The following is a 20,210-nucleotide window of genomic DNA, read 5'->3' as shown; positions in this document are numbered from 1 at the left end:
GCAACATGTAACAATTTGGGAGGCTGAACATAATGGTATGAATGAGGGCTTTGGAGCCAGACAGACTGCATGGATTTGAATCCCAGCTTGCCCTCTTACTAAGGCTGGAAACTTGGTTGAGTGACTTAACCTTTCTTTGCTTTTATACCTCACCGGTAAAATGGACATAATTGCACTTACCTGTTAGGGTTATTGTGAGAGTTAAAAGGACAGCTCCTAGATAGCCTCAAATGTTATTTGTCTTAAACATATACAAAGGAAAGTTCACGTTGGTTTAGAGGGGTGAGTGAATACCTAGAGTGATTGTACTTGCAAAGTTCTAGGTTTTAGCCATGTGGATCAAACTTCTTAGCATCTAGCCAAGAGGTTATTCGTTATTTTCTTAGCTCGCTTTCTTCTGCTTCCTACTGCAGCTTTCTCACAATAGCTCCCATGATTGCAACAAGGGCAGACTGGGTCAAGGCAGGGGTGGGACATGCCTCGGGCCCTGGTGACAGCGGGTCAGGTCTGGTTTCTTTGCTTGGTGTATGTGTGAGTGAGTGGGTGGTGGTCTGTTTTTTTGTAAGATACTTTTGTGCAGAAATTCACATATATCAGCATTAAACATCAAAAGAGGTCATTTTATTCCCCTATGGAGATTGTCCTCACGAGCAAGTCACATTTTATTCAGAGCATTGTAACATTTTCAGTCAGAATATGTTGATTTTCTGTAAAGTAGAAATTTATTTATTTTCTGTAAAGCGTAAAAATTTCTACCTAAATCTCCAAGCCCATCAGTTACTTGGGCTTGGAGATTTGGGTGGAAGAAACAGAAACCTGGATTTTGATCTTCCAGTTTCTAGTAGGAGTGTCTCAGATAACCCGTCCTGCTTTTTTCACTGATGTGGGGCTAGCTGTTTTACTATTATTCTAACCTTTTAGTCTCTTAGCTCACTAATTCTGTCCTAGTAAATATAGATTTAGCACTTTATTTTTTATTAAATCATTCATATAAAAATGCTTTTTAAATGTCTTCTTATTCAGTAAATAATTTAAATAAATATATAAGCTTGTCAATTCATTATTTGGCCTTTAAAATGAATTAGTATTGAAATCAGGAAAATTGTATAGTCATTTATTAGACACATTGATTTCTTTTTTCTTATCTCTTGCAGGATTTCTGGTAGGTCCTATTTTAGGACGAGATGCAATATTGTTGAAACGCCAATCTGCTTTGGTTCAGGCAGTTGGCTTTTCAGCTGAGAAGCCATTTCTTCTTCCTCTTTTTAAAATTTTTTTGCTGACTTACTGAACTTATGAAACCATGGCGGAAGGAGAGACACAGTCACCTGGGCGCAAAAAGTGTGGTCCCTATATCTCATCTGTCACTAGCCAAACTGTGAACTTGATGATTCGAGGAATAGTGCTGTTTTTTATTGGAGTATTTCTTGCATTAGTGTTAAATTTACTTCAGATTCAGAGAAATGTGACGCTCTTTCCACCTGATGTGATTGCAAGCATCTTTTCTTCAGCATGGTGGGTACCGCCATGCTGTGGCACAGCTTCAGGTACGTGAAGGCCATGTCTGTAACGCTTAGAAAGGAATTAGGGTAAATGAGTGTCAATATTGTCTGGGCAATACTTTAAAAAAAATTAGCTTTATTGAGGTATAATTTAAATAGAGTGCAATAGACCTGTTTTAAATGAACAGTTTGATGAGTTTAGACAAATACATAGAAGTCATGTAACTACCACCACAATCCAGGTATAGAACATTTCTATTACCCCCTAAATTCTCCTGTGCCCTTTTGCAGCCTACCCCCAGCCTCAGGCTGTCACTGGATTATTTTTGCCTGTTCTAGAATGTGATATAAATGGAATCATAGAGTTTGTACTCTTTTGTGTCTGATTTCTATCTGACTGACCCATATGACTTAAAAATTCAATCCTAAAAACAATCTTGATTCTCTTAGGGATTTTGTTCTTTCGTCAATCCATCTCATATAAACTTATTTTAAGTTATTTTGTTGATCATCATCACTGTTTGGTTTTAAGGTTTTGACATGTATGTTATCCTCTGGTTTTTGAAGTAGATAAAAACTTGAAAGATGGAGACAGTCGACCCTTGAACAACATAAGGTGGAATTTACGTGTGGATGTTTTTCAATAAATATGTACTACACAGCGCGAGGTTGGTTGAATCTGTGGATGCGGAACTGTGGATACAGAGGGCTGACTGTAAAGTTATACTCAGATATTTGATTGTATGGAGGGTTGGTGCCCCTAACCCTCATGTTGTTCAAAGGTTGAGTATAGTTTTATTCAAGTTTAAAGCTTCATGTTGTTATTTTTTACAGTTTTGCATATGCTTTTTTTCTTGGTATCTTCTTTGTAGATATACATTCAGAATAATAGATTCTTAAAGAGATCAGTAAGGTAGATTCTCTTTGCTTAAAATCATTATTATCCTATTTAGATCTTGATTTTGGTGGACAGTGTGTATTGGATAAAGTGGAGCATTTCAGAATGCTGTATTGATGATGAGCTTTCATAATGGATAGCTCTTCAGCTTTTTCTAATGAGACCAATAGATTGATACTATTTTATATAATAAAGTAATAGAAGGAAGCCATAATCATGTGGTAGAAGATAATTCTGATTGAGAGAGAAAAGCGCTTTTATGAATGTCCATTTGGTGTCTCACACCTAATGTACATAACTACCTTGCAATATAATGTAGATCCTCCTTGATTTCCGTCCTAGAGCTAGAGGGCCAACAGTGAGGAGTTAGGTGTGAGACATTTTAAAATGACCTTGTGAAACTTATTGGACAATTACATAATCCCATTGTGTGGATTGAAGGGCATTTTCGTGGTAAGGTTTCAGCATGGTTTATATATTGATGTCTCACTATTACAATATTCCCATTAAAAGAGAACTTGTAAAGGTGATGATTCTTAGTTTCCCCAGAGCTGTTGTTATTCTCTGAGAGAACAGGCAACATAGTCCAAACAGACAAAGCATAAATTATGTTTTATTATTCTCTGTTGTGTCTACCAGTCCTCATGTATTTTCCTTTCTTTCACTTAAGTTCAGAAGAAAAAACGTTTTCCCAATGACTTTTTCTACTTCTTTGTTTATTTTCTCCTATGGTAGAGCTGCTGTCTCGCTACTAATAGAAGCTTTTCAGGACTTGGAAGAACATGTCTTTTCAGAATAGACAAAAGGAAGGTCAAGGGAGGGAAATGATTGCTTATTGAATGTCTACTAATGTTCTGGGCATATCCCTTAACCCCAGGGATCTGTAGGGCAACGTTGGGAGTGAGATGTTTGCATTGTGCCTATTTTGGGGGGATGAGGAAACAGATAAGGAGAGGATATCAATGAGTCCAGGGTTCCAGAGCCAAGGAATGGCATGGCTAGGTGAAACATCACATGCTGGGGAAGGGGGCAGAGGGAGCCACTCATCCTTCCCTCTATTGGGTATCTCTTTTGAACCTTCCAGACTAAGTGCCAGGCTTGGATGGAGTACAGTGGCCTGTGCTACACATTCTGGGCTAGGGCAGGAGAACTTGGCTGAGGTTTCATTCTACCTCTATCATGGAGAGGAACAGGGGTTACATCTCTGCCTGTGATATGGGCACTTTTGCCACAAACTCACATTTAGGAAGGAAAACTTGTAATGTTAATGCTACATTTTAGTCACTTTGTCCCTACTTTCCTACCTTCTCCCAGCCGCTAGGCTTGTCACATTTACAAACCTAACCTCATATCATTTCGTGTGGAGGATTTGCATTTACATTTCTTGCTTAAGTGTTTCTTCTGAAAGCAGTGCATTCTATGAGGTGCCCAGCAAATGAAAGGAGAGAGGCCTTGGGGAATTGAGATTCCAGTTAATGTTGCTGTTGATGTTGGGTAGGTCATGGTGTTTAGTAGGTGGGGGTGAGGATACCAGGTTTGTGGAAGTTGCCAAAGATGGAAAATGGACTCTTGCATAATCGCTGCCCCCTCCAATTTTAGGGAAAATATTAAAGAAAAAAAGTAAATGCTGTAAGAAACAGTGTGTACAGTTTGCGTGTGTATATGGTATGTATATGTTTTTGTGTATATGTGTTGTGCATTTTCAAAGCTCTTATCATGTTAAATCAGAAAAACTGATAATTGTCCTTTGATTTTCCTGTCTAATTAATATTTGTAGACTGAGCAGCTACCTTCTGGAGGGTCTCCAGAATCACCACTTTCTACATGTAAACCCAGTGATGGAAAATTTGCTAGTGGTGCTTCTGGAGCGACAACTAGTAGAGAACTCTGATAAACTCCTTTTGATCCCATTTTCCTTTTCCTGGTTCTCTATTTTTAGTTTAATAATGTTTGGTGTTTCAAGTTGGTTAACTTCTTTACGTGTGCAGTGCATAGGAATTGGAGTTAAGAACCTCTTGAATGTGATTGAGAGCTACAAAGGAATCTCTCTGAAGAATAAATAGGAGAAAAAAGATTGTGTGGATAAAATAACCGGAGAAGTTGACTAACAAATCACGAGTCAAATTAATATCTAATTTAAAAATGAAAACAAACAGATCTTTTCTGATGAGTCATGCAGTCAGTCACCCAATTCCTGGAGAGTCTTAGAAGGCTCCTCCCTTTGTCTCTCACTGCCCACATCTGGTTTCCAAGTTTTACATCTCTCCCTTGTCTCTTTCTTGGTCTAGGCCCTCAACAGCTCTGCTTGGAATTTTCAGTCTTTTCTTTTTCTGCCTCTGATTTTGTCCCCCCTGCACCCTAAGTCCCTTCTCTCCTGTCCTGTGTTGTACACTCACTGCTGGAAGAACGATTGGCCCTCTCTCTGGCACAAGTGTGATGGTGTTATTTTCCCAGTGACTGTGGGGCAAGTCTCTGTGATATGGCCCCCGCCAACTTGTATCCTTCTCAGACTCTTTCTGGACCCGAAACTCCCTTTCCGCCTAAAGTTTCCAGTTTCCAGATGATACCAGGTATTTTCTGTTGTCTGTGCTTTTCCTCAATGCTTTCCTTTGATTAGAAAGCCCTTTCCAGACCACTCACCTGCTGAACACTCCTGCCTCAAGGGTCACCTCTTCTATGAAGCTTTCCTGACACGCTCGCACCCTGCTTCCCCTCGGCACACACCAGGAGAAGACTGGACCCCCGGGCCCTTCAGTGCTGCCCCTAACACGTTACTCTACTTAATTCTTTCTGTGGTCACTTTGGGACGGGGGTCATGTCTTACTCATTTTCCCTTTTTAAATCCCCAGTAAATACCAAGAACTCAACACATTATGGAGGTTTAAGTATTTGTTGGATGAACACATTGCTTATCCTGTCGTAGTTTTCCATGAAAGTATATCTCATTCAGTGGTTGTGCTTTTTCAGCCCCTTTTCCTTGAAAAATGTTTGATTTAACTGTTTCTTTTAGCGCAGCACTGCATTAAAAACATGACCATGAAAAATGATGACTTAATATTGACGTTTTACAAACTTCTCTTGTTTTTGGTCTTGATACCCTTCAACTAGTCACTGGGAAATAACTGAAATATATCACAAGAAATGTGGTTTTTGCATCAGAGAACCATCTGATTAAGCAGGACTGTGTTTGCATATGATTTTACACAGGCGTGATTTTAACAGTCTCTCTTGTTAAAATAAGAAAGTGGAGGAAGAGGACAAGAAGGCCAGACACACTTCTGCTGAGCTCTGAACAGTGCAGCCTCACTGTGCTGTAGATGTTGCTCTCAGACTCTGCCAGGCCTTTATTTAAAGGAAAGAAAGAAGACGTTTAATGCGAAGTGACAAGCTCCCTCGAATTTTCCCTCTCAGTGAGCGTCCAAGAACCATGCATACTCAATGGATTTGATTTTTATTGGCAAATCCCAAGGTTGGCAGTGTGGCAGTTTAAATTTCTTTTTGTGTTTTTGCTTTCTCTCCTCAGTTGTCTCTCATGTGTGAGTCTGACATCACATGCATAAAAATACAGTCAATTTTACTTATTTATATCTTTGCACACACGTCAGTACTCTCTGTGTGATAATTCTTTACCTATGGCATCAGCTGCTGAGGAAAATTGACTTGGAATATCTGATCTTAGTTGATTTCCTCAGCAACAGGCAAAGGGAAGAAAGAGAGAGAGAGAGTGAGGGATGACACATGAGCTGCCAGTTTCATGACCCCTTGAGAACAAAAAAGAGGTAATATTCATTTAGATATATTTCAACTGTTAGGCATGCTTGTTGCCACTTTAATTTTGTAGAAATCTGGAAATGCTGTCAGTTAATCTCACAGGATTTTAGAGCAGAACCTTTTAAATAGGAATATAATTTGAAACTTTTAAATTTACTGGTAGCTGTTGGAGCTCTGCGTTGCTGAAGTTTGTTGTTAATGTCTTGATGGTCTGTGAACCATCTATCCTCAGCAAAAGCCTAATCAGAAGAGCACTTTCAGTTTTGCGGGTTAGAAAATGTCTGCATCATTGCAACATCTCCACTCCAGATGAAAGGGTGACGGTGCAGCCTGGTTTTCATGCTGTTCCATTGGTCTGCTAGCCTCTGATTTTTGATACTAATTTCTGTTTTTCCTTTAAGATTGAATGCATTGTTTGTGAGATAGAGCTAGCCAGTACCAGGCCAGGCAGGGGCTTCTAACCCCTCAGGCGTAGGTTTGGGTGCAATAATTTCATGATACATCATAGGTAATACTGGACATTTTAAACATACTTTTCAACTGATGTGACAGTTGTGTTTTTATTACCAAATGGCAGCATAAACATTCTGTTTTTAGGAAGATGAGCAAATTAAAGCTGCCCAGCTATTTCCTGTTAAATTTAATCTGTAGAAGTATATTTTCCTTAAAACTTGTTGAAGAATGTTTTGGTTCATGAAATACTCTTTTTTTAATGACTTTAAAATCTTCTCCCAGTGAATGAATAAAATGTTGAGGTTTGTCAAGTATTTAAGTTAAAAACTGAGTTATTCATACTAATTAATTGCACCATTAGTATTCAAAATGTTCTTTCCAAAATGCAGAAATATACCAAAAAGGTTTTTTTCTGATCTTTTAACAGTGGATTTAAATTTTAACTGAAAATATATAATTCTGTAGACCATGTTTCCTCCATCTGTCCTCTGCAGAATGAGTCTTACAAGTAGATTTCTGTTGCAGGTTTCCCTGCTTTGACAGTCTGACCTAGAGTCTCATTAGGGGGCCAGGTTGGAAGGGAGTTGTCCGGACAAGGCACTAGACACAAGAGACTGAGTGAGACAAGAAGCTGGGGGGACAAGAATTGTATGTGTGGCAGGACAGCTATAGCCATCTAATACAATGTATATGATGAGATTGTACGTGTTTACACTTCGAGATTCTCTTTAGATTTGTGACATTTCATAGCATGCTTCATGGTTATATAGCTTAGAGAGAACATTGCTTAACTGCCAACTGCTTTGATGCTTTCCAAGTCTCAGAGATATTAGTAGTAGAAAAGTAGCGTGAATCATCTAGTCCAATCTGCGAAATTCTGAATCATACGCTGAAGTAGTGTTTTGCCTATTATAATTGAGAGTACTGTTGTACTCATTTACAATGCTGTCTTCGATGGTGTTATCCTCACTTTTTTTTTCTTTTGGAAGGTAAGTTTAAAATATCAACAATTAATGTTAAGTAAGTTGAAAAGCTTTTCTAGAGAATCTTTCAAATGCTTATGATGCTTGTTGTGACTCTTAGCTTAAGTTTTGCCTGTATACCATTGGAGATGACTTAATTTTTTCCCTTTTTTTCCCCACAGCCGTGATTGGGTTATTATACCCCTGCATTGACAGGCATCTAGGAGAACCACATAAATTTAAAAGAGAGTGGTCCAGTGTAATGCGGTGTGTAGCCGTCTTTGTTGGTATAAATCATGCCAGCGCTGTATCCTTCCTGCTGTAATGAAATGCATAATAACAAAGCAGCTTTTGACAAACCAAAGGTTAAACAGTCCCTCGCAACTTCACTGTTGTCAAATTGTGATATGCCCACTTAGTCATAAAAATAATGCACGCCGCATTGTTGAAGCATCATGGGAGCACCTATGCAATTACAGTGTGGGGTATAGCCTTTCATTTCAATCCCTATTTTTCGATATAACTCAGAACTTTGCACATTTAAAAAATTTACATGGTTTTCTTAAATTAGGTTACTTGATTACCTCCATCTAGTTTTGGTAACTAGCATTGAAACAGATACATTTTCAAAGGAATTTCTTTTCTCTCTTCATTTAAGATTTGTTAGTAAGGCCATCTGGTGGCTTCAGGTGCTGGTTGGTTTTTTGTTCTGTTTTTTTAATTTGAAGAATATATATATATATATATATATATATATGTATATATATATATTTTAAAGACTGTTATTTATTGGTTTTAATCAACACCAACAAACCACATAAATGTTCTTAAAAGTGGCAGAGGCAGAAATAGCCAACTTAGACTGTGGCTGAAATGAACTTTTTTTCCTAAGTTACATATTTTTAAAGTTTGATCATTTTGAGGATTTTGATATTTTAATTTAGTGATTAATGAGTATTTTCATAGTGTTCTGGCTAGAAGGATAAGGTAGCCTCTATGTCCCACCTCTCCTCTGCTTCTACCCCCCAGAAAAAAAAATGTCCACCCCCAGAACAAAAGTTTTTGCCCTCATAAGGATTTTATCCTGTCATCCTCCCTACTTCCCCCCTGCCCCGCTGACCTCCCAACTTCCCTTTGTAGAAGAGGATCTGGGAAATGCTAGTTCAGTCTTCCCTTTTCTGGAAGAGATGGCTTAGAGGATGGAGGTGGCAGGAGCCTTCTCTTTGGAGAAGAGAAGATGTGTGACTCAGGCTGACCAAGGTTTCTTCCTGTAACTGCGCTGGGCTCAGGGCTGGCAGTTAGCTGGAGAGAGTGTGGGTCACGGGGCAAGGAGATTCCAGCGTCTCTAACAGCATGTATTGAGGTGTTTTGGAGAAGCTGGAGAAGAGGAACCAAGGAAAGAAGCAGGGTCCTAGATTCTGAAAGCACGTCTACCTTTCTGTTCCTAGTCACGCTGGCTCTTGGAGACCTGTGAATTTGGAAGTCCCTCAGTGGCTCTTATTATTTTGTTTTTTACCCTTTTGTCTTAAAGAGTTTCCCAACATGTTTGGTTTGGTGAAATCTTTGAGAATTAGGATTTTATAACAAACAAATCTAGTGGTTAGGAGGACTTTAAAAAGGTAGACTTGTACAATATTATACTAGAAGAAAACTTAGAAATCCCCTAGTTCCACATTTTCTTTATAAAGATAATAAGAGAAATGAAAGCTAGAGAGGTTTCGTACTTTGCTGAGTCATACATACTGCAAGGCTGCTCCAGAGCTGAGGCCAGACCCTGGAGATCCTGACTCGAGTCTAGGAACATTCCTTCTCCTACCGAGGAGCCCCACAAGTGTGTAAATTCATCTCTGTCTGGTGGATTAGACCTTTCTATCCTAGACAGTTCAGGTATTTTTAAGTTGAGTAATTTAGATAACCCTTTCTGGAATTAAAAAGACTTATATATCTAATTTAAATTCTTTACTTTGGTCATTCTTTTCTTCCTCTCAATGAAATCCTTAAATATAGTCATCTTAGCTATTCTGTTCATCCTTTAAGCAGAATCCAAAATGTTTACAAAATATATAACACAGACTTAATATTAGGTTACTTAGACTTTAGAGAATCACATTGTACTATTTTTAAGATTGATGTTTTACCTGTACCCTAGAAGCCTCCTTATTTTGCTTTGACTCTTAGCAAAGTTAATTTAGTCAGCAAAGATAGAACCCAGTTAATGTCAGATTCCAGTCTTTACAAGAATGTTTATTGCATAGAGAAATCAGAGTGCACAAGTGTTTCTTTGGAATTTGAGGTATAATACTCACTAAAGAATAAAAGCTTTTTTCAGAAAGCATGCCATAGACTATAGGTCTCTTGATAAATCAAGCCTAAACAAGGGCTGACCAAGAATGGCAGTCTGGGCATTCAGGATACCCGCTGGTTGGGTAGGAGGGGGGAATGGTGGTAAACAGCAGGGTGTTAAAGGAAGTGGAAAATGGTTTTATATGTATTTTGGAACTTCCCCTCTCTTCTCTGTAGTTGCAGCATGGCCAGTTTGGCAAGATATATAGTATCCTCTGGGGAGCTGGATATACAGCCAAGATGTGGCCTTTGGGACATAGATAATGCTCTTTTAATGACACTTGAAATTAATTCCTTTAGTGTAATCCTCTAGCAAAGAAATGAGAAAATTGAATTTATAAAGCTTCGTTTTACCCAGAGATTTTGAAGTAGAAAAGGGCTGTACATTTGTGAATAGGTGCTTAAGTAGGTGACGGAAATAAAACATCATTTGAGCAAACTGTCCTATACCAGAAAGTCTCAGGCACCAAAATAGCTTGGCAGGTTGCAAGATAATGTTCACTTCAGGGCTTTCTCCTCAACAAATTAAAACTAGAACAGTTGACATAATAGAAAGGGATAGTGTGTCCTTGGTACTCTTGTTTCTGAACTGCATTATTATAAAATGTGTCTGTCAGTAAATCACATAGAGAATGTGGTACCCTGTTAAATAGCTGTCAACTCTTCTATTTGCAAGTTCCTGTATGATTCTCAAGTAATTCTAAGCCTGTTTGAGAAGTAATATCGGTTTCCTTTTTGGCAAAAGTGTGTTCCTTTAGCAATACTTGTGTTTCGAGGCTTCTAGTTACATTTTTTTGCAAGGAAAGCATTTCTTAAATAATGGATCTGATCTGATAATCGGCAATGTATATACTGTGCCATTTTTTTGTAGAGATTAACACGTCAGTGAGATCTATTAGTGAAGTATCATGCCCTCTGTGCGTCTTTAGTACATATCGGAAATAGTTTTAAGCCTCCCTAGTCTTGTACATTGTATTAAAAACCTGAATGCACTCTAGACTACGCAGTCTATTCCCTTCTCAACATTAACATCTTTTATTTTAGAAAAATGAACAGGTGAAATTGTTTGGTTACAAATTTAAAGATGACTCTTTAACACTGATCTCAGAAAGTGGATTTTGATAACAACATACAGTTGTCTCTCACACTGGCTGCACTATCCATTGGACTGTGGTGGACTTTTGATAGATCTAGAAGTGGTTTTGGCCTTGGTATAGGAATTGCTTTCTTGGCAACTTTGGTCACTCAACTGCTAGTCTATAATGGTGTTTATCAGTAAGTATTCTTTTTGGTGCTTGTTTCCTAAAATCTCAGAATTGAGATTTTAAAATTGCATTAGCCACTTTAATCTACAGAGTAACTTATTTCCATTGTAATTATCTTAATAAGTGTCATTGTACTTCCTTTGTGAGTTGTTAAAAATATTTCTATTATTCTAGATATACATCTCCAGATTTTCTTTATGTTCGCTCTTGGTTACCATGTATATTTTTTGCTGGAGGCATAACAATGGGAAACATCGGCCGACAACTGGCAATGGTAAGCTCATGCTCATTTACTTACTTACCTTTCTGTTATTGAGATGTAAGACAAGTTTTCTCCATACAGCAATAGAATAAGTCATTTGGAAGAATTTAATCACAAGTGTATTAAAAATGGAAAGAACCACTGGATAGAAAAGCTAAAATGTGTTATGGATAGGGTGATACGATCTATCCTCCAATTTTTATTAATTAATTATTTTACTAATCTATATGTTTCTACTCCATGAAAAAGGGACAGTTTTAAAAGTGAGAAGAAGCGCTGCTTATAACTATGTTGCTGTAAATATAAATTAGGACTATCTCCAGCAAATCAAGATGTTTGATCATTTTAGTTAAGAAGGAAAAGGACATTGTTGATGAGCCCAGTCAGAGATGGCAAAGGTCAGGGACTGGCATTCAGATGCCACAGCAGTTTCATGAATAGGTGCTGTCACTTTTACCATTTTAGCCAGCTGAGAGAATTGAGTGGTTTACATTGCTGTCTTTTTGGTAGTCTAGCCACCCAGTTATACTAAATCCATTGGTTTACTTTATTTTGAATTATGGGTAGACATTTTAATAGCTGTCCTTTCAAAATATTGTTTTGACCAGAAGCTTTTGCTAATATAGTAGAGTTTTTCCTTTCAACTTTAAAGTTATTTGAAAAAATATTATCTGAATTCACAATATTAGTCCTGTCCTTAAGTTCATGACCTTTCCTTTGCTAATATGCCTTAGTGAACACACAAAGAAATTTATTTTGCTTCCTTTCATATTCTAGGATTGATCTAAATCATATACTGTTATCATTTGCTTGTAATGTAGAAATATCATATTTTCCCTGCTTTTGGCTATGCCCCTTTCAGTTCTAGAATGCAAATTTCTTTTTTCCTTTCATAATTGTCATTTAATCCTAATAGTTGTATAACTCTCAGATTCTTTGAGGAATAAAGTGGGCATATGTTAATAAACTATTAAGTTTAGACCTTTTTAGTTTATATGGAAATTGCTATTCAAAATAAACATTAATCTGTTAACCTTTTAACCTTTTAATTTTTACAGTATGAATGTAAAGTTATCGCAGAAAAATCTCATCAAGAATGAAGAAGGCAAAAACATATCTTTTGTACAGAAAAACAAGACGAAAAGGGCATGTAAATGATAGCTATACCAACAATACTTCGGACTATAAAATTGCCAGGATGCAGTTTTTCCCTTAATTGGTGTGTGTATACATATACACACATATACACACATACATATGTTACTGCAATCTGTGATTGCTTCATCTGTAAATCAAGTACAAACCTTTATGTATTTGACTTAAATAACTGTAAAATATATATGCACTACATTAAAAAACATGTTGATTAATAGATGAAATTTTTAATTTTTTAGACATACCATATATTGTATCACAATGTTGATGTGCCAAAATACTCAGTTATCGTCATGCAGAGTATAAGAATGCTTTGAACAATTTATAGACTTACTGAAATAAAATATGAGGAAAGCCAAAAAAAAGCAAATGGAAAGTGGTATATTCTCTTTTGCTTACTGTTGTGCCTTTTTATTTTTCTAATATATAGCAGTACGAGTTATGGGTGCCCTAATGTGTGGTTAGTTTCTATTTTAATGTTGTCTCAGAGAGCTTTGGGTGTTTTAATATATGATGAAAAAGAACTTCCAGGGAACATTTTCATACCTGCATTACTGGAGAGAGTCCAAAGAGTAATTTTTGTTTTAACAGATTTTACTGGAGGTGAAAGTGATCAGCAGGAGAGTTTATCAGCATCAAATTGTTTTGAGTCTAAATCTGGAAGAATACATATAATTAAAAGTAAGGACCATTGAAAAATTTAACTAGAGTAAATATGTTTTACAAATACAAAATGACCTTCTGGAGTGCCACAAAGTGTTAAGTGATGTTAACTGTCATTTGCAGTACAGTATTACACTGCTTTTGCACATGGAACACATAAGAATCCCTGAACAGGTCAAAATGAAGTTTCTAGTTGTCTTGGGTTCTGTAATCTGTTGGGTTCTGTAAAGAGAACCATTTGAGCTGGGCTGCTTCATATGATTGATTGTCAGTGGATTGCATCCGAGGAGTGGATGGGCACATAATTTCTTATGTATCCATGCGCCCATTAATGAACAGTTCAAGAATGTGTTGTTTTAGAATGTACTGGGATGGCATATTGTGCATGGTAAGGATCCTGGTAACAGTTTTGTGCATATTTTTCCAACAACTGGAGCCTTTTGAGTATGATTTAAACATAGTCTTAGTTAACCTTTTCCCCCAGTTTTTATTTTTGAAATTGATGGCAATTGTCTGATACACAAGGGTGAAATCTGCTTACTCTGGAGGGGTGTGTATGTGTGTGTGTGTAGGACTGAGTGAGGGAGAGAGAGAGAGAGAGTGTGTGTGTGTGTGTGTGTGTGTGTGTGCGTGTGCTCATGCTCTCTTAATATGTCAACTAGATATTTTTCCAGTTTTGATTTTAAAACCATTTCTGTCAGACTGAGATCTTGTATGCCAAACTTTAATCTGCTCTTATGTTTTAAGGCTGAAAGTGTGAAAATCCTGAGGATTTCCTATTGAATATATGTACACAATCTTAACTATAGTGGTGGTAAACATACTACTGTAATTTATTATTCTATCTTCCAGATAATGTTATTCATTTAGAACAAATAAGGTATATTTTTAGAATCAACTTTGTAAGCACTATAATTCTTTAATAAGTTATAAGGTCTATGATGTGTTTACTTTGAAATTTGCTGTTTAAAGCAAGATGTATTAAATATATAATTATCATCTTGGTTAAGAGTCTTTTTTCCATCCTTGTGGTTAATCTTAGAATTATATTACTGAGGATTAATTTATTAAACTTAACATGGGTGGTTGAATTAATTCAGAAATAATGAAGGAAACTAAGTTTAATGTTACAGGAATTGAATGATTTTCACTTTGATTTCTTAAATTATTTGTATATCACCTAGAAAACAAGAAAAGATATTTCTGACAAAAATAAAATTGTTTTGATATTTTGGTAAGTGTATAAATACATTACATCATTTTTTTTGCAGTGAAAGTGGTAAACATCTTTTAATACTGCTATATTGGCAGTGCTTCCTGGCTTTTATTATTTAAAGTTTTAAAGATTGAATAGTTGAAAACTGAAACTTAAATTCTATGAAAGCACAGGCAAATAATTAAAATTAGCTAGCAAGAACCCTGGTAATACTTCTGTTATAATCTTCATTTGTTTGCACTGAACTGTTTTACCTTCATTAAGGTCTTTGGAACCTCTCAGTGGTGCCTCTACTTCACACATCTGTTTTCTAGGTGGAATCCAGACTTGGTCAATATCATTAAATACTTCTCTAATCTTTTGGCTCACTTACCTGCATAATGACATATATTCTTTGTAAGGTAATTCTTCCAGTGATGGTCTGTGAATGGTAGAGTCTTCGCTTTGTGTGTCTGAAAAAGTCTGTTTCATTCTTGAAGAAAAATTTAGCAGGCCATAGAATTCTAGGTTCACAGTTTCCCCCTAATCCCACCACTTTGAAGATTTTTTTAACTTGTTGTCTTCTGTCATCTAATGTTGCAGACAACAAGTCTGCTATTAGTGGAATTTTCTTTCCTTTGTAGATAATCTGTTTTTTTCTCTCCAGGAGCTTTTTCATGATTTTCCCTTCATCTTCGAGGTTAGTTTCACTTTTAGTTGTTTGGTTTTAAAATTTGTTTTTATTTTTCTTGCTTAGTATTCAGTATGCACTTTCAGTCTGTGGGCTAATGTCTGGAAAATTTTAAAATCTGGCTGCACATTGGAGTCCTGTGGAGTCTTGTAAAAATATGCTGATGCCTAGATCCCACTCCCAGAGACTCTAATATAATTGACCTGAGGTGTGCTCTGAGCATTAGGAGTTTCATAAGTTCCCCAGGTGATTCTAATGTACAGCCCAGGTTGACTCTCATAGGTGTAGATACATGTCATAGAAGGTGGAGGGTCCAGGTGAGAGAGATGTAATGACTTGGAAATGAAGAGTGAGGGACACACTGAGATACATTTTGGATTAAACCATCTGAACTTGGTGACTTGGGTGTAAAGGTCGAGGAAGAGGAAATGTGAAAGGTGACTTAATTTTTCTCCCTTGGAAAACTAAGTGGATGGTATTTCTGTAAACCGAAAAAGGAATGCAGAGAAGTAGGTGAATGGAAGTTTGATTTGATATGTTGAGGCTGAGGGATGTAGGAGGCCTCTGGTAAAGATGAGTATAAGCAGTGGGATATTTGAGCCTGGGTTATTGGGTGTAATGAGGGAGCCATCAGCATATGACACTAATAAATACAGCTGTGGGAGTGGATGAGGTCACCTAGGGAGCATGGTATTGTGAAAAGGAAGAGATCTGAGGCACACTGGCCTGTTGGCAGAGAAGCTGGTGAAGGAGATAAAGGGGGTATAGTCAGAAGTAGGAGGAAAAACAAGAGAGTGATGTGGAAGCCAAGATAGGGGGTTTCAGGCAGAGGGTAACTGGTAGAATGAAGTACAGTTGGAGGGAATCATTGACGTTAGAAGTACAGGTGATGATATCTGATTGTTTTATGTTGAAAAATTTTTTTTCTAACCTATTTTATCTTAACATTTAAAGTATATCATTGCATACAAAATATATTTGAGAAAAGCCTGATCATGTACTGTCATTTATTACTAGTAAAGGGGAACTGGGGACAGCTAGAGAACTTTGAAAGAATAGTGGAGATTGGGGCCGTATTTTTGAAGAACGGACCCAGGAACTGACTAGAGGTGAATAAAGAATTTTCAGAGAGTTTTGAGACCATCCAGGACCCAGGTGAGGCTGGAGATCAGATATTTGCAGTGGAGTCAGTTAACATGGTGGTGCCATGTTTAAATGGGCTCCGTAGCCCAGGGGCTAGGCCATTTGTGATGGAGTAGATTGAGTCTAGTGGGGAGTTCGCTGGTAGACATGGCACAAGCCTTTGTGGAAAATTAAAGGAGGCTCCTAATGCAAGGTCAAGAGATTTATCGTGGGAGCCAGGCAAATTGGGGAAGGAAGTTGAATCAGCAGTGCTAATCTGACTGCATGGGAGAACGGTGTGACGTGAAAGGACAGCACGTCTAAGGAGGCCAAAACCCTGTTTGATGGGAAGGGTGATCTGCTTGGGGTTTGTAGTCAGAGAGGGATTTAATGGCTCGCTTCCAGATCTCGAGGTCCAGGGTATGATCTGAACACTTGTGTTTCCATGGTTTACAGAATTGGCTGGAGATCTGAGGCCTGGGTGACCAGCTGTTAGTACCAGTATGGACGGTACTAGAATGGTCGCAGAGGCTGGGTGGAAAGGAAGGTCCCTTCTGTGGGCTCATGACCATTAGAGTGAAACACTTATCCAGATGCCTTGATTGTATTGGAATTCTAATTAGAGTCCCTTCCCCCCTTTTATGTAATTATTTTGAGTTGTTTCATCATCCTAGTTGCTTTAAAAATTCACACGATGTTTAGGAGTGTGTCTTCTACTAGTCCTGTTCAATCAGAGACATCATCTCTTTAATCCTGGGCAATTTTTTTTTCTGTGTTTGCTGTTATTATTCCTTTGTTCACCTTCTCTGTTCTTCTAAAATTCCTCTATTTGGGAGATCTTTGACCTTTTGTTCCTGTTTTCTGTATATCCCTTAGCTTTCCTCTGTTGTGCTACATTCTAGAAGAACTACTTATCTGGATCTTCCAGCTAAACGAGTTGCTCTTCAGCTGTACCCATTCAGCATTCATCCCATCAGTTGAACTTTTAATTTCAGTGATGAAAATTTTAATTTCCAGGATCCCTCTTTTTGTGTGTGTGTATGTGTGGCAGTGTGTGGTCATTCTTGTATTTCCTGAGGATATTAATTAATCTTCTAAAGTTCTAAACTCTTCTAAAGATCTGTGGCAGGGAAGGGCAGGATGAGCCTGCACCAGCCTGTCTCTGGATGTGAGCACTCCTTGGTCTGCCTTGGGCACACTCCCAGGCCTCTCTGAACTTAGTGCTCACACCGCTTGCATCTGGGGGCAGATACTGTGCTGTCTGTCTCTGCCCGGTCCAAAGCAGCGAGTAGAAGTATGGAGGGGTTGGCTAGATGGCTGCTTCTGCAGGAGCCTGCTCTAACGCATGAGGTCTGTTGCCCTTGGTATTTCTGGCTCCAAGCATTAGCCACCTATGAGCTTTGAATGTCCCCAGTTTCATTTTTAGCAAATCCTTTCCTTGAGTGAGCTGTGGTTTCTTTCAACCTATCTGCTCTCAGTTGTTTTCTTGCTTTCAGGGCTTCCTGGTAGTGGTAAAGACATGGAGGAGACTTCTCCTTATCTGGCAGTATACTTGTAGATTCCTTTACCTTTTAAAAATCTTTTGTTGTTTCTATGGATTTGGGATAGGAGGGAAAAGCTACAGCTTGACTAGTCTGCCTCTCTGATTCAATCTTCCCCACAATTTTTTATACTGTAAAATCTTGCCATTTGCCTGATCATTTGTCTTCACATTTCAAAAATTCAATTTAGTTGGGAACTGAGATAAATAGGTTAAGTCAGTGGTTTTCTGCTTGGTCTCAATAAAAATTGGGGTATGGAGATTTTTTTTTGCCTTCGAAATACATTTAATTCATTGAGATCATTGTGCCAGGAAGTGTAAATATCCTTGTATCTGTTCCTTTATGCCTCCCTTCTTTTTATCACTGATGAAATCTGTGAAACCTGTCATCCTTCTCTGTGATTTACAAGACAGACTCTTCCAGGGTATGTCAACTGTTCTGAAGAAAATGTTGTTAAGGATCAGATAGATAATGATGTGCCTGTGAAAGACTGGGCTATTGATGAGCCTCGTGTCAACACTGATTGCCATATGTGGGCAATTTTTCCCTTTCACCGTTGCTCTGGCTGAGGTGTCTATAAGGATTTTCACGAGCAAGGGACGGTTTTGATTCTAAATCAAAATTCTGTGCTGGCACAACTGTGTTTTATTCTGCTTGGTCATGGCAGGATTTGTAACTGCTCATAGTTCTGTGGCTTCCCCAAAGGTGGGCTTTAAAAGTAATGAGCACTTAGGAAGCGTATTTCCATTTAAAATAATCTTTTTTTTTTATTACTGTTCTGAAACTAATAAATTCACTCAGTACTACTGTGTTTCCACGAGTTTGTTCAGTTCGTGAGATTTTGTCTCTCTTAGAAACATGTTTTGAGTAACTTGTACGGAATGTGATCGTGGACCAATTCATTGCGATGAGCAATTGAGTAGACAAAAGAAAGAACCCAACTGCTGAATCTGTTTGTTTTAGAAGAAAAGTTTCTAAAATGCATTCCCTGGGAATTTCTGCCATTGAATGAAAGTCATTTCTATTTCCTTTATAGTCATCACCTGGCACTCCTAGATCTTCTGGGAATGTCTGCTCAACCAAATTATGACGGTGACAGTTCTGTTTTGAAACAGTTCCTTCTGCCTTCACAAAAGCTTGAAATTTTGCAGCAGGACATTACAGGAGGACAGACTGCTGCCCCATCATCTTAGGATCAGCGGGAGGCAGCTGCTGTGCTTGGTCTCCACACACTGGACTTCGGAAGCCTGCACACTGACAAACTGGAGATGAAGTTTAAAGATGTTTGTAAAGACAAATCTTTGCGGAATTTTCTATGCCTCAGACCTAGTGTGGGTTGATATCATGCCTGTCCAAGAGAGAAGGCGGGTCAGGATATGTTGAAGCAAGTCTTCTAGAATATATGTAAAATTCATAATAAAGTTGAGTCAGATTCAACTTTATTTTTTCCCCACGAAAAGTAAATTAGTGATTCTTAAATCTTTGTTAGGATTAGTTCTGGTCCTGTGACCCCAACTACCTGCAAGGGGGCTGGGATGTGCAATCCCTCCCCTGACAGGAGAACCAAATATAGGTGATCATTGGTAATGTCCACCTCAGTTGGTTTAAAGCATTTTGTAGCACTCTCTTCCCACTAGAATATTTTTCTTCACAAGTGATTCATAGTGAACAGAGTTATAAGGAAATGAAAATTCTTTTGGTGGTAAAATTATAGCCTTTAAAATACATAAAATACAAACTTTGTATCCAAGTCCTGGACGGGTGGGGAAGAAGGAAGGAGTCCACTTTTGTCTTTTCCTATCATCTGAAAGGGAGGGGGTGAGGGGGAGGGAGTGAATCAAGTGTTTCCTTAGTGCTTCCTACAAATGTCCCTACCACACAGAGAAGGATCGTTTTACAGCTGCCAACATCCACGTTTTTCTGAATGGCTGAGCAGCATTTCAAACTCCGGTCTAACTTTGCTCCAACAGTCAAGGGTTCTCACCACCACATGGTACTGTCCCTGCAAGTCCCTGCAAACTATCTTTCATGTACATTTCCAGCAGATTTCCAAGACCATCACTAAGTGACTTGGCACCAAGGCATCTCTGACACGAATGCGACCTTGACTTCATAGACGTGTGTTTCACGTGTTGCTTCACTCTGGGATCCGGCTTCTCTAGGAAGTTAACATAAGCATACTTAGAGAGTCTGACGACTTTAGCCCTCAGGGAATGCCTGGACTTGAACCTGAAGGCTCTCTTGATAGCAGACATCCTACCTCAGCCTCCACAGGCACAGTCCCATGTGGAAATCTGACAGCATAGAAAGGAGATAAAATTTTTAACAGGTTTTGACTTCTGACCTATTAAAAAGTTAAGTCTGAGAGAAGTCTGTGTGAATTATTG

The 20,210-nt window shown here is 38.1% G+C and overlaps 1 protein-coding gene across 1 annotated transcript; it reads left to right on the top strand.

Moving 5' to 3' along the window:
• Positions 1-1,231: 1,231 nt before the first annotated feature.
• Positions 1,232-12,633, top strand: INSIG2 (insulin induced gene 2). The gene is made up of 5 exons (XM_065880332.1): positions 1,232-1,547; positions 7,769-7,893; positions 11,038-11,204; positions 11,369-11,468; positions 12,515-12,633. The coding sequence occupies exons 1-5, from the start codon at positions 1,304-1,306 to the stop codon at positions 12,554-12,556; spliced, it is 678 nt and encodes a 225-aa protein (XP_065736404.1). The 5' UTR covers positions 1,232-1,303; the 3' UTR covers positions 12,557-12,633.
• Positions 12,634-20,210: the final 7,577 nt, after the last annotated feature.

Source organism: Phocoena phocoena, chromosome 7, assembly GCF_963924675.1.
Source record: "Phocoena phocoena chromosome 7, mPhoPho1.1, whole genome shotgun sequence".
Lineage (NCBI taxonomy): Eukaryota > Metazoa > Chordata > Mammalia > Artiodactyla > Phocoenidae > Phocoena > Phocoena phocoena.
The sequence above is the reverse complement of the archived record's forward strand: the minus strand, read 5'-3'. Positions and strand labels throughout refer to the sequence as shown.

What these genes read in the sequence shown, in the direction of transcription:
- INSIG2 (XM_065880332.1), top strand. Translation starts at nt 1,304, where the DNA reads ATGGCGGAAGGAGAGACACAGTCACCTGGGCGCAAAAAGTGTGGTCCC. An exon ending in ATGCTGTGGCACAGCTTCAG is followed by an intron (nt 1,548 to 7,768) that starts GTACGTGAAGGC and finishes TTTTCCCCACAG; the next exon opens with CCGTGATTGGGTTATTATAC. An exon ending in GTATAAATCATGCCAGCGCT is followed by an intron (nt 7,894 to 11,037) that starts GTATCCTTCCTG and finishes CACTGATCTCAG; the next exon opens with AAAGTGGATTTTGATAACAA.